General features: G+C 37.1%; 1 protein-coding gene across 5 annotated transcripts in view; it reads left to right on the forward strand.

The window, feature by feature from the left end:
* Positions 1–14395, forward strand: part of LOC106072137 (latrophilin Cirl-like) — a 110078-nt gene that overhangs the window by 72442 nt on the left and 23241 nt on the right. For 4 of the 5 annotated variants that reach the window (XM_056032127.1, XM_056032126.1, XM_056032129.1 and 1 more), the window contains 9 exons: positions 2259–2397; positions 3692–3984; positions 5771–5999; positions 6448–6619; positions 6995–7153; positions 7798–7965; positions 10110–10253; positions 12532–12659; positions 14172–14216. In XM_056032127.1, the coding sequence (XP_055888102.1) occupies positions 2259–2397; positions 3692–3984; positions 5771–5999; positions 6448–6619; positions 6995–7153; positions 7798–7965; positions 10110–10253; positions 12532–12659; positions 14172–14216 (1477 nt within the window). The remainder of the gene's footprint in view (positions 1–2258; positions 2398–3691; positions 3985–5770; positions 6000–6447; positions 6620–6994; positions 7154–7797; positions 7966–10109; positions 10254–12531; positions 12660–14171; positions 14217–14395) is intronic. The other variant, XM_056032128.1, reaches the window with a different exon arrangement.

Below are 14395 nucleotides of genomic sequence, written 5' to 3' on the forward strand. Positions count from 1 at the left end.
CAAAAAGACCTTGCCATATATGGGACGGATGATGTAAAGCTCATGGTCAACATTTAACCAGGGTGCCATGTGGCCAGCACGATGACCAACTGGCTCTCTGTTTGCATGGAATGTGGTATCAATGGTCCCTGTCTCAAAGTGTGCCTCTTCTTCCCCCCCCCCCCAACCCCTTCCTATGGGAGGTTTGGGGCAGGATGTAAAAATATTCAATCCTGATGGAACTTTTGAAACTTGTAAAACAAAGAAAAACAAGCACCTTACTTCCCCCAATGTATGTTAGGTACCCATTAGAGCTAGGGTGGACTCAACGACATCCTAAAAGTCTGGAAGGATTAGAACTCAAAACCCTCATTGCAAACGCGGAATGATTTCCTACCTTTTTTTTATATCTTATTAATTATTTTTTGTTTTTAAATGTTATTTATAATAAGGTAGAAATTAATTCCCCAAGTAAGTCTGTCGGAATGCTTGGTTGTTTGACTAATATTCATTTACTGCTAAGTGTTGGTGCATAGGTTATGGCATTCTAGCACCAATGTGTATTAAGTGCAAAATTTTTGAACGCACTTTTTTTTTGTTGCCTTGCTTGTAAGCTGATGGAGTGCTTTTGTTATTATGCTGGTGAAATGTTTTCTTTGAGATTCTTCTGTGTTCCCCTGTTTAGGGTGAGTATCTAAGGCATGACTGCATTTCGCAGTTGTTTTCGATGCCATAGTATACTAGACTTCTTTTAGTTTGTCTTTATTTATGTCTTTACAGGGAGTTAGTATGGGATTGTTCTACACTAAATACTAGATTCAGCAGTGTGTTTTGGTGTGATTGCGAGCATTTGTGTCACGTTGTCGGACAGAATTACTGTTTAATTAATATATCCACAATATTAGAATATTTCCAATGCAATGTCATTACTCCATCAGTTGTCATCATAACTTATATTCATATCATTAAACAATTACATTGTCAGCAGTGAATCACTTATTTATTTGTAAGCACGAAGGTGCCTGTTGAGTGTCAGGGGCCCAGGTAAACGAGCTAAGGACTTATTAAGTATAAAGGCATCATGCCATACCAAATCTTTGTTCTCTGGTGAACATCCTATATCATATCCTAGTTATGTGTATTAAAAAAAAAATTCAATTGTAGTAAAGCTTTGTCTGTAACAGATGTGGAGAAATATGCAGGCCACAACTGGGTCTGGGTAGTCAAATGAAATATTGCACTCGTCCTTTATCTTCTCATTTGAAAACAATACCTTAATTTACAGAACTTTACAAAAATTATGTAGATGAGGAAAGATTGAGACACTAGAGACTTGAAAAGGCCCTAAGCTTAGTGCTATGGTGCCCTTTATAAGTCTGTATATTATATGTCAGTGCTACGTATTTCTTATTTCTTAAGCTACAGCTTTTGTTGCCTAGAGGTCAATCAAGCCCTGGGAGGAATCAACATGTCATTTTATAGATTGATCAATCAAAGTTTCACGATAGCTCTGAACTGGACAGGGACTTTGTTTTCTAAACTTTTTATAGTTGCTAATACTACATTGATTTCAATCAGTGGATTTAATTTCTAAGAAAATTATGCAGCCAGCTTAAAGCCTGTTTTTTTTCAGCTTTCAAGTTTGAAAAGAAATGAAATGTCTAAAAAGATAATTATTAACTACTACCCAGACATTCTGCCTGGTCATGTGAATGGGATGTGAACTTTGCCCTCCTGCAGGAGTTTTGGGTTAGGATGTAATAATCTTTTCTGAAGGAACATCTGAAGTTAATAAAAAAAAACTATGTCTAATACATTTTTTTTTCCTCAGGGACTCTCTTGTATACATTACATTGATATTCAAATATATTTCGCCCTTTCAATTTAAAAAAAATGGAAACATTTACATCACTAAATATATATGTCATGTTCATGTAACCACCAAGAAGAAATGATGATGTATTATATAATATGTTGGAGGCGCAGTGGCTGAGCGGTAAAGCACTTCGCGGTCAGGGGGTTTGAAACCTGGTGAAGACTGGGAGTTTTTATTTTAGGATCTTCAGGAATCTGATTCCACCCAGCGCTAAGGGTACCTGACATTACCTTTGGAAAAATAAAGGCGGTTGGTCGTTGTGCTGGCCACATGGCATCCTCGTTAACAGTAGGCCACAGAAACCGATGACCTTTACATCATCTGCTCAATAGACCACTAGGTCTGAAAGGGGAACTTTACTTTACTTTTATTATATGTTACTACCATTCTGTTTGATTGACAGATAGCCCTCCCTGCCAAGCAGCGAATATTACAACGTCAAAAGGAATTTTCTTGTGGCCGAATAGCTATGTGGGTCAAGTTCGACATGTACAATGTCCCAGCAACACCGCCAGCATTGCTATGTTTGCTTCTAGGGCATGGTAAGTGTGCTAAACCAGGACTGGATTTAGACTTATAAGGCCCTAAGCTATTTGAGATATGAGGACTCTTGTATATTGTACATAAGGCAATTTTTCCTTTTACTTCAAATGATTGAAAATATCTCTGGAACCTTTTTTGGGCCCCACCCCTGAAGCTAGTTAGGGCCCTAAGCTATTTGAGATATCAGGACTCTTGTATATTGTACATAAGGCAATTTTTCCTTTTACTTCAAATGATTGAAAATATCTCTGGAACCTTTTTTGGGCCCCACCCCTGAAGCTAGTTAGGGCCCTAAGCTATTTGAGATATGAGGACTCTTGTATATTGTACATAAGGCAATTTTTCCTTTTACTTCAAATGATTGAAAATATCTCTGGAACCTTTTTTGGGCCCCACCCCTGAAGCTAGTTAGGGCCCTAAGCTATAGCTTGTATTGGCTATAGATAAATCCAGCACTGTGCCAGAGTATCTTATATTAAAGTAGTCCCCAACTGTTTCAGTCTAGGGCTTTATACATTTCTGACACACATCATGGGCAGCATAACAGGAAAAAGTCTCCACAGCTTAATTATTATCACTGCGAGCAAAAATGCTGAGGAGTTTGCACTACATTGATGGCCAGTTGTGGCTCCCTGGCCTTAGTTTGTCATCCCTGAATAATAGTCAAAGTTGGCTTTAGAAAAATGCTGGAACCTAGACCTGTTGTTCATCACCTATTTCTCCATTTCTCTCAGTCCTTTGCCTTCTCCTTGCTTTCTCTGTCTTCTTCTTCTTCTTCTTCCTTGTACTGTTCCCTGAAGGAAGGTATTTGCGAACCTTGTGATGGGGCCATAGGGTTTGAGTCAACGTTTTTTGATTCACATGCATATAAGAATGTGGTTGTGACCAGGGAGCGAATCAGTCTGATTTTAGTGTTGAAGGCTATGCCTTTGTTAGTTCAGAGTAATATGAGTTTTGCAAGTGCTGCTGTAGACTGTGCTTTTCTAGCAAAGGTTTGGGTCCTTCATCTGAGACAATAACTCATCTTAAAATCTGCTGTTCATACTAGAGTATAAAAAGTGCACAGTAGAAATAGAACTAGAATGTTCCCTTCTTGTCTTTCTTGACTCATAAATTAGGGGCTTTTCTTTATTCCAGTCTCTGTTATAAGATTTATAATAGATTATTTTGTTAGATTTCAAATAAGGGGAATAACTTGTACATTATTAATAGATACAGTTTTAAGGGTAGAGTTATTCACCTTTAGATAAAAAAAATTTTTATAGTTTGTTTTTACTCAATATTTTCTTGCAGTAAAAAATCCAAAGATTTGTCTGGTGAATGGGAGAATATGAATGACAGCAATTGTTCAGAGTTGTATTATGGGGATACAAGTAAATACACAACATCAAGACTTACTGTCATAGTCAACTACACCATCAACCCTGTTGTCACCCGCACCTCACCTGTGAACCCAGTGGTCACCGCAACCTCACCTGGTAACCCAGGAAACACTCAGAACACAACTTTAATTCCCGGAGAAACGGATGCCTCTTTCACCGGTACAACAACTGTGGGAAGCTCAACTACAGGCAGCAACACTACAGGTGAAGCTACAAGATCTCTCACCATCTTGATTTTTTTTTTTCTTTTTCCCTTCCACATTGTAAAATTTATGATCGTCAAAACACAGACATAGATAGTTTTATTTATATTTCTGGGCTGTTTTAGTTGTGGATAAAACTGTTTTTGAGGCTCATGGGTAGTTTGAGTAGTTCATCTGACCACATGCCCACCAGATATTATATGTTGCACCAGTTACATTATCGAGCAGCAAGATTATTTTTTTTTTAGAAAAGGAAGGGGGATCTGGTCCTGTGAGAGTTTAATTTGATTCCTAGAGTTTAATTTGATTCCTTTATTTCTTCTAAGTTGTATGTTGTCAGGTTAGAAGATCATGGTTAGAGCTTGCTGTCATTTTCTCCTGTTTTTTTTCAAAAATTTTAATTAACAAAAAATATACCTTTGTAGTGCTGCTGTTATATGGTGCTATTAGGGTACATGTAATCCTATCATTTGTTTTAGAGTTGCAGTATATTTTTCAGGTGCATTTTTTTTTGTTTTTTAGATAGAAGGGGCCATAATTTCTTGTTCCTGAATTGTTTTTTTAAGAAGTCATTATGCTGAAGAAATTGATCATCATAAATTGATCATCATAAATTGATCATCATAAATTGATCATCATTAATTGATCATTATAAATTGATCATCATAAATTGATCATCATAAATTGATCATCATTAATTGATCATCATAAATTGATCATAAATTGATCATCATAAATTGATCATCCTAATTACAAATTTACAGCATGTTTGGTTTATTTTATTTTTATTTTTTTCATACAACCATTTGTCAATCCCATGCCCCACAAAAAAACAAAAAGCAGATGCCCCACAAAGTCAGACCACAAATACGATGAATAGCTGCCTGGTCGTGCGTTTTGTGCTTTGTACTGTTGTTTGGATAGACTGGTGGTTCAAACCTTGCCTGCTCCCGTCCCTCGTCGTCCTGTGGGAGGTTTGGACTAAGAAGTAAATTATCAAAACATGGAAAACATTTTACAAACAAACAACAAACATTCTTACAATGGCTTAATTATGTAGAGGCAGATCTGTAGCTACTTAAGAGATAAGGCAGTGAGACAAAAAGCTCAGGATATATCTGAATGTAAAGATTACTATTATTATTATAGCTTTTACATAGCGCTACTTTCATGCCTATAGCATGCTCAGAGCGCTTTTGGTCCAATCTACAACTAAGAACTGGACACACACCACTATTAAATTACCATCTGAACAAAATAAACTCCACACAACTCCCCCTTTGCAGACACTGCGCCCACCCCTTTGAAACCGTAAACCATATCCTCTTTGAATGCCTCCCTAATCCACCTTAGGCAGACCCTACTTTCACTACAGCTCAACATAACCAACACCCTGTACGGCAGTGCTGAACAACTGAAGAAAACAGCACACTTTTTTTCCTTGGCACAGTCTGCAAAAGAGCTCACAGCTCAGCAGCAATAAAGCCGGCTAGAAGAAGAAAAAGAAGAAGTCCAATCTCATTTGTGGACCAGTGGGGGGGAGGGGTAACTGGGAGTAGGTTTTCCTTGCTGCCTTTAGGCGCTTAGTAAACACAACTCGAACCTCGAGGCCCCTTCTAGGTAGCCAAGGCAACCCAAGTTCAAACGCACTTGGCCTCTCGACCACACTTCCCAAGATGTGTTGAAACATTGCAAAGCCCTCAATGGATTGTAGTGCCACTGGGATAGATGATACATTTCAACAACATTCTATTAAATTTAAAATGTTTTTTAATTAAAATCTCCAGAAGATCCATCACAGCAAGCCTCCAACCTGCTCCTTGAAATTTTAAATGTCAAAAACTTTACAACTGAGATGATGCACAAGTTTGTGACCATATTGGAAAGCCTGACCACCCAAGACAGTTTGTCCAGACCTGGTGTGCTGTCCAATGTTGCCCACTCAGTCAACCACTTATTTAATGTGGATGAAAAGAATCTTCATGAAGCAGAGCTAGTAATGAACACTTCCTCCAGGTGATTCCTAAGTTGTTTTTTTTCCGCAAAATCTCAGTCTAAAATTGGTGTTATAAGAACATATGTTTGATTGATATTTTTTTGAAAAATTAGTTCCTGGGTATTAAGATCAGTTTGATTTCGGAGTAGGCCTACATATCACAACCTTCATTACCAAAAAGGGTTGAGTAATAAAGGCACAGAGGAAATTCAGACAGTGTTATAACTGGTATATATGTTTTTATTATAATCATTTGATTGAAAATATTACAAATATTCAAATTTAGACAAGCCAAATTTCTGTTTAAAATAGTTTTGATGTTTTAAACTTCTATATCTTCATATCTTCACTCTGTTAACTTGATCAAGGAATGTTTACCTCCCTTACTGTCAGTTATCTCCCTTTCATTACTATGTCTCCATCTGTTTTATTATGTCCCCCTTAACACATTGTTGACACTGTCTACAGGCTTCTGCTAGTCATTGAACACATTCCAGAAAGAGGGCCTCTCGTCAAAGGTGTAATGAATGAAGTGACCCCAAACTTAGCCTTCGTTGCTCTAGCTGTTGATGAAAATGAATCTCGTCATGTCCAGCTCGTTGCCGCCACACAGCCATCAAGTGAACTCAATGCAAGCCAGGTGAGGTCTTCAGCCATGGACATTGCTAGATTAGGTTGTCAGCCATGGTCATTGATAGATCAGGTTGTCAGCCATGGTCATTGCTAGATCAGTTCTTAAGTCATGGTCAATGCTGGATCAGGGCATCAGCCATGGTCACTGCTAGATCAGATCTTCAGCCATGGTCATTGCTAGATCAGTTCTTAAGCCATGGTCATTGCTAGATCAGTTCTTAAGCCATGGTCATTGCTAGATCAGTTCTTAAGCCATGGTCATTGCTAAACCAGTTCTTATGCCATCTCTAGACCAGTGTGGGATCAGTATCAATTTTTTACTTTTTTTAAGATTTCATTTTATTTCTAGATAATTTTTTTGTTGTTACTTTGGTTACTTCAGATCCAAGTTGGCTATTTAAATGACCTGACAAGTACAGAACCAAACTGCACCACCATAACCATACCTACAAGAGCTTTGATCAAGTCTCTGCCATCCATTCAAAAGCCTCTGCTAGAAAGAGTAGCTTTCTCAGTCCATCAATCAAATAAGTTGTTTGAGGTGAGTTTTTTTCTGGGTTTTTTGTTTCTCCCCCCATTTCCATTTAATATTGAACCTAATTGATGGATTTTATTTGATCACGTTATTAAACTTATAGATCAAAATATGATCATGTCTCTTTAAGTGCTAGAAAACATTTTAAAGTTTTTCATCAACATAGACAAATTAATTAAGTTTAAGTAGATGCCAGAATAAAATAAATCTCTATTCTTCAGCTGGTCCAGCTGGCAATGTCCTTATCTTTTAGTGATTTGTTTAAAAGCAAGCTAAATATAGGGAGATGTACATGGGTACTATAAAAAAATTAAAGCCAAAAATGAATCTTGGGATTTAAATGATAATGAATGATAATTCTGAGGAGTTAGATTCTCTGAAATATTTATTTATGAATTAAAAATAAAATTGTTAGTCTTATAAAAAGATTATATTGCATTTATTTAGTTTTAACAAAACGGGATCAATTTCTAAATCATCTTGATGGCCTGTGCTGCATTTTAAAAAAATGTTCCATATCATTTACTACTTTTGCACTAAGTCCAAATCGTCAAATCAAAACATTCAATTAGAAGCAGACTTGGCCTTCATGTTGCTACTTGTGTAACTCTCTTGCCATCTAAGATACCTATAGACATTGTTTTCTTTAGACTATCAACAAAGCCAAAACATCCTCCACTACCAGCAGTGATGGCCCTGCAAGCAATAAGTCTGTGGTGTTGAAAATCAACAGCAACGTCATCTCAGCCAGTATCCCAGGGGTCAAAGTTCAGAACCTGTCTGAGAACATCACCCTAACTTTCATGCACAGTGAGCTGGTAAGTTGCCTCGCAAACTTTTTTATTGTTTTCATAGTTGGCAAGACTGAGAAGAAAGTAGAACGCAAAGTTTCTCAATGGAGGCAGAGAGTTAACCTCTTTTTACTTCGAGCATATACTCTCACTGTAACGAAACAACAACAATAAATATTTAGACAAATGTTCCCACATATTGTACATTTGTAATGATGACAGTTGTTAAGTTGGACAGATCTCAATGGAAAACGGCTCATGCCTGGAAAAGAAACATGATTTTTGTATTGCTACCAAAAAGGCAGACCCCGGATGCGATGCATTGATGATGTGAGTTCAGGTGTGGAGGCAAAAGGCTCAGGAGAGATCTGAATGGAGGAATGTGTTGAGGCAGGCCAGAGTCCTCCAGCGCCACTGGGATGGATGGATGGATGGATGACAGTTGTTAGACTGACATTATAGCTGGCAAAAATTTTTTTAACAAATTTCCATCTCAAATACTTATAAATTGATGGAAACAGATTTCAAAACAATTAATTAGTATAAATAGAAAGTAAAAAAGTAAAGTTCCCCTTTCAGTTCTTGCGATCTATGGGGCAGATATATTAAGGTCATCTGTTTCTTTGGCCAATGGTTATTGAGCAGGGTGTCATGTGGCCAGCACAACGACCAACCGCCTTTACTTTCCCCAACTAAAGTCAGGTACCCAATAGAGTTGGGTGGACTCAGGGGTGCCCTAAAAATGCAGAAATTTGAAATCCCAGTCTTCACCGGGGTTCAAACACAGGTTTGGAAGCCAAGCACTTACCACGCAGCCACCGCACCACCCTTTAGTATAAATAAGAGCTTGGTAATGCACTGGAGTTCTGAATCCAGGGGTGTCAGGTACACTTCCCTATGAAAGCTGTGGGAGTCCTGAGTCCCCCCAGCTGTAATGAGTAGCCTACCTATTATTAGTGAGGGAAAGTAAAAGGGACTTGTCATTGTGCTGGCCTTATGACACCCTAGTAGACTGTCAGTCATAGAAACAAATAACCTTGAAACCATCTGCCCCATGGATAAGAAGATCTCAAAGGGATATTTGACTTCACTTTTCTATTAGTAAAAATAAATGTAACCAAATTTGACATTATGTTAGGCTGTGGCAGAATTTTGAATTAAAATCAAGTAGCTTTTAAATGTATTTATTTTTAATGCATTTTTAAGTAATATCAAAAATTTATTCTGTGAATTTCTACATCAAAATTTGTAAAAAAAAAAAATCTAAAAAAATTTCTTCCAAATATTGTTTCACAAAAAACAAAAAAATCATCCCTGCCTTTTCAATACTACTGTGTTTATAATCATTACCAAAGTAAGTTTAAAAAGAATTTTCCCTTTGATAACTAAATATAAAAGTGCAGCTAGGTGCTGAAACAAATGATGATACATACATATTAAACATAAATGAACAGCAGCACCAGGGACCAAGTTTTTAAATGAGAGAAAGTAGTGAATTAAATGCGACGAAAATAAGGGACTGCGCCTACCAAGGCTCGAACCTGTGACCCTGGAATCGACAACACCGCCTAGTGATAATGCACTAAGCGAACTTAACCTCTAGACCAGCGGTTCTCAACCTTTTAATATTGGCAACCCCCTTTTACATTCCCTCACTATGCTGCGACCCCCCCTCCACACACACACAGCAATAGAAGAATAGAAAAAACAATCCATATTTTCGATGGTCTTTGGCGACCCCTGGCAAATCGGCAATCGACCCCTAAAGGGGTCGCGACCCAGAGGTTGAGAACCCCTGCTCTAGACCATCGGAATGTCCAAAAAAAAACATTCTTCTGATCCAGAGTCATTTCGCCCATATGCAAATTACCACCCGGCGCAGTCCCTTATTTTCGTCGCATTTAATACACTACTTTCTCTCATTTAAAAACTTGGTCCCTGGTGCTGCTGTTCATTTCCCTTTGATAACTAGCAGCACATTAACAATATTTGTATCTGTCAGTGACCAACACAATATCTCTAATTTTTCATTCCAAGGAGCCAGGATCTCTTGAACTACTCACTTAGACTTTTAGAGTTTAGTTTACAGTTCATTGTGTTTGACATACACTTTTCTTGTTTGAGTTATCCTTTCTTTTGTTTATCTTATGCGGAACTTTTTTTCTCCCCAGAATTCAACGAATCCTTCCTGTGTGTTCTGGGAGGAGTCGGACAAGCTTCCCAGATGGTCATCTGAGGGGTGTGGTGTTGTGGAGACCACTGACACACTGACAGTCTGCGGCTGCAACCATATGACCAATTTCGCTTTGCTTATGGTGAAGTGACTTTCTTTGGCCTTTTAAACAAAATAACAAACATTTATGACAGACATTTATGACAAACATTTATGACAAACATTTATGACAAACATTTATAACAAACATTTATAACAGAAATAGAATGAGGATCAAAAGAAACATATTAAGTAAACAGCCAATAACTTTAGAATACTAATTTGAGGGGAGGCACGGTGGCTGAGCGGTAAAGCGCTTGGCTTCCGAACTGGGGACCGGGGTTCGAATCCTGGTGAAGACTTGGATTTTTAATTTCGGGATCTTCGGGCGCCTCTGAGTCCATCCAGCTCTAATGGGTACCTGACATTAGTTAGGGAAAAGTAAAGGCGGTTGTTCGTTGTTCTGGCCACATGACACCTTTGTTAACCGTAGGCCACAGAAACAGATGACCTTTACACCATCTGCCCTATAGACCACAAGGTCTGAAAGGGGAACTTTACTTTACTACTACTATTTTGAGGAATTTCTCTTTACAAAAAATCATCCTTGACTAAAGAGATTAAAAATAAGTAATTTTATTGGGCCTGATCGAGACCAGGTGTCTTAGTAGGCCTGAACACTCATCTGTAATCAGGGGAGACCAATGTCTCATTGCCATGTCATAGTTCAGTGTGCCATACCTGTGATGTGGCCTGATTCAGCTTTAGTTCTCATTGGCTTAAATTTTTTATTGTCTCCATAAGTAAGTAAAAAAGTAAAGTTTCCCTTTCAGACATTGCAATCTATGGGGCAGATGATGTTAGGGTCTGTTTCTGTGGCCCACGGTTAACCCTAACCCTAAACTCTAAATCCCAGTCTTCACTGAGATTTGAACCCAGGACCCCAGGTTCAGAAGCCAAGCATTTAACCACTTGGCCACCATGCCCCTTGTCTCCATACCTTGCTATTTAAAATAGGTTTTTTTTAATAATAATAATTAAAAAATGCTAGAAAGTTTTGTTTCTACTTAAGAGAAAAAGAAGCAAGTCAACAATAATTTCAAAGTTGAATGTCTTCTTTTCTTCTTTTTGAAATGAAATTAGACTTTTGTCCATTGTTATAACAATTTGTATGTTTTAAGAAAGTGCTGTTCTATCAGAGAATACAAAACAGATGGAAAACAGAAGCATGTCAGGAGACTGCTTGAACTGTACTAAACCTTCTCTCTACCACTGAAAGTTTGAAGACTGTTAGCCTACACTTTAATAGTACATTTCTTTTTTTTATAGTAGGTACCACTAGGGGACTATTTGTTCGATGTGCGTGGAACTTAAATGACATAACAATATTGATGGCTAACAGTATGATGGCTTAAGGACAGTGGAACTTAAATGACATAACAATATTGATGGCTAACAGTATGATGGCTTAAGGACAGTGGAACTTAAATGACATAACAATATTGATGGCTTAAGGGCAGTGGAACTTAAATGACATAACAATATTGATGGCTTAAGGGCAGTGGAACTTAAATGACATAACAATATTGATGGCTAACAGTATGATGGCTTAAGGACATTGGAACTTAAATGACATAACCCTATTGATGGCTAACAGTATGATGGCTTAAGGACAGTGGAACTTAAATGACATAACAATATTGATGGCTAACAGTATGATGGCTTAAGGACAGTGGAACTTAAATGACATAACAATATTGATGGCTTAAGGACAGTGGAACTTAAATGACATAACAATATTGATGGCTTAAGGGCAGTGGAACTTAAATGACATAACAATATTGATGGTCAACAATGTGAGAGCTTAAGGACAATGCATTCTTTTTTAGTTTGGAGATAGGGAGAGGTTTGACCAACAAAATGAGAATCCTACTTAAGATTTACTTGTCTCTGCCTGTAGTTCCATCTGGGACATATGCCACCAACCCACTTCTTCCAGGCATCTTGGCTTTCACATCTGCTTGGCATCTCTATCCATATGTCAGAGTCATATATTTCTGGGTCATCTTCCTCTCTTTCTTTTTCTTTGGGCATTCCAGGGGAGAGCTCGTCTTGTGGTGTTGGTTTCTGTCTAGCTTGCGAAGGGTGTAGCCTACCCATCACCAGTGTCTCTGCAGGATATTTTCTTCAATTTACTAGCGAACCAAGGTGGAGAAATGTTAAATAAAAAAAAATATAATTTTTGTACTCAGTACAGTATTAATCAGGATTAACATGCATGGATTGACACGCCTAGGATGTAATCATCTTTTTTTGGAAGTAACGTCTGTATTTCATAAGATAACATAATGACAATCAATTCTTATTTTGTGTCTTCTTAGGATGTGTACCAGTCAGGATTACAGATCAGTGAGTTGGACAAGAAAATCTTATCCATAATTTCCTATGTCGGCTGTGGCATTTCCTTGGCTGCCCTCTTGTTGACACTCATGACCTACACTTTCTTCAGGTGAGACTTGTCGCCAGTAATTGTTTTCACTTTAGCTCCAAATTCATTTGAGTGCTTAGATTTCTGTTCTCATATTAATGTTTCATTAGAGCTCATTTCTATTTCTTTTATGCTTTAATTATTATTTCTGTGCTGCCTGTTAGGACTGATTTCAAAGCATATCATTAGTGTAATGATGAGTTAGTTACTTAGTGAAATATTTTTTTCAAGTTCCCTAGAGTTATGTTATCAATGAAGAGTCATTACCCTTATTTTGGCATCATAAGACTATTTTTTTTTTCCAACATTTAATATGGGTGGGAAAGCTTCCTGCAATTTATTGAGCTAATATCACAAGCAGTATCACAAGACTATGACATCATTTTCTTACCTGCATTGTCAGCAAGTCTCTCTTGATCAGACAAAGTGATGCCTTGTATTGAAGTATCAATTCTGTAGTTTCCAACTACCTCCGCTAATGTCAAAGCAGAAAAGCTAGTATAAACAATTCATTTTAAACCAGACATAGTCAAATGTACAGCTTGGTTAACAAAAGTTTAGCCCACCATCTTGTTCAGAGTATCTTTAAAATATTCTCTTCTGTCTGGATGGTTTCTATTGGGGGAGATGAATATGATAGTTTATTATAGAACAACCTGAGTGATGAACTAGGTCACTCTTGTTTACAATTCTTTCACCTTTGCGACAATGCATTATTTCAAAGGTAAATGAAATTGTTACTTTATATCATTTAGTTTAACACTAATTTAATCAAACCGGTTCTGGGCAGTATATCAATACACAAATCCTTAGAATGCAGATTCCAGCGATATTTGTAGATGTATCCACCCAATGTAGTCCAACTAATTTAAACAGAACTAGCCTAATATTATGTAAACCTTTTAGCATCCATAGAAATAACATTTGGTTGAACAACCCTATTAGGGCCTAGTATTATTAGTCAATTAGTTCCAATTTTTAGCTTCAATAGTAACAAGGTAATTTTTTTTATATAATATTGTGTTGTTGTTTTTTGTTGAAATCATTTAAAGAGTTGTTAAAAATTCTTAGCATAAAAAAGAAAACATTTTAAAAATGTTAGTAAGGAAACTTTTCTCCCCTCAAAACTATGAAACATTGGGTAAGTCAAAACTTGTATCCAAATGGTACAATCTTGTAATCTAGTGGAGGGGACAGTTTAAATTACATTGAATATGTAGATCTAGGAAACATGAAAAGTTAGTGAAATGAATAAAAGTTCTTTGTGTATCTTCCTTTTTGTTGCAGTAGATGCTTTTTTCATTATTATTATTGCAAACAAATTTAGTGATTTGTTTCTTCTATGCTATTGTAATCTTAATATAGTTTTTAAATTACAGTACTTTATTGTAATTGAAAAGTTTAAGCATGGAAGCAGACATTGCTGAGTTATCTTTTTAATATGAAGAGTTATTATTTACATAACTGTTGAAGTATTACAGTCAAAACCAAATTGTGTGTTAATGTTATTTTCACTTCTACAACTGAATGCAGGCCGATCACACAATACAATCTGTCTGACCAAACACACAGCAAGAGGTACAGTACATGGCGTATGGCATGCAGGGTTTGGCCAGTGGGTGATTGAATCTTTAGGTCATTGACCAAAATTGTGTTAGGGACCGCATCTCTTTCCATTCTTCTCAACCCAACAACTTAAGGAGGGCAAAGGGGGGGGGCTATCTTTAATTCGTACACAATTAACTCAGAAACTATTC

The sequence above is a fragment of the Biomphalaria glabrata genome, chromosome 6 (assembly GCF_947242115.1).
Source record: "Biomphalaria glabrata chromosome 6, xgBioGlab47.1, whole genome shotgun sequence".
Lineage (NCBI taxonomy): Eukaryota > Metazoa > Mollusca > Gastropoda > Planorbidae > Biomphalaria > Biomphalaria glabrata.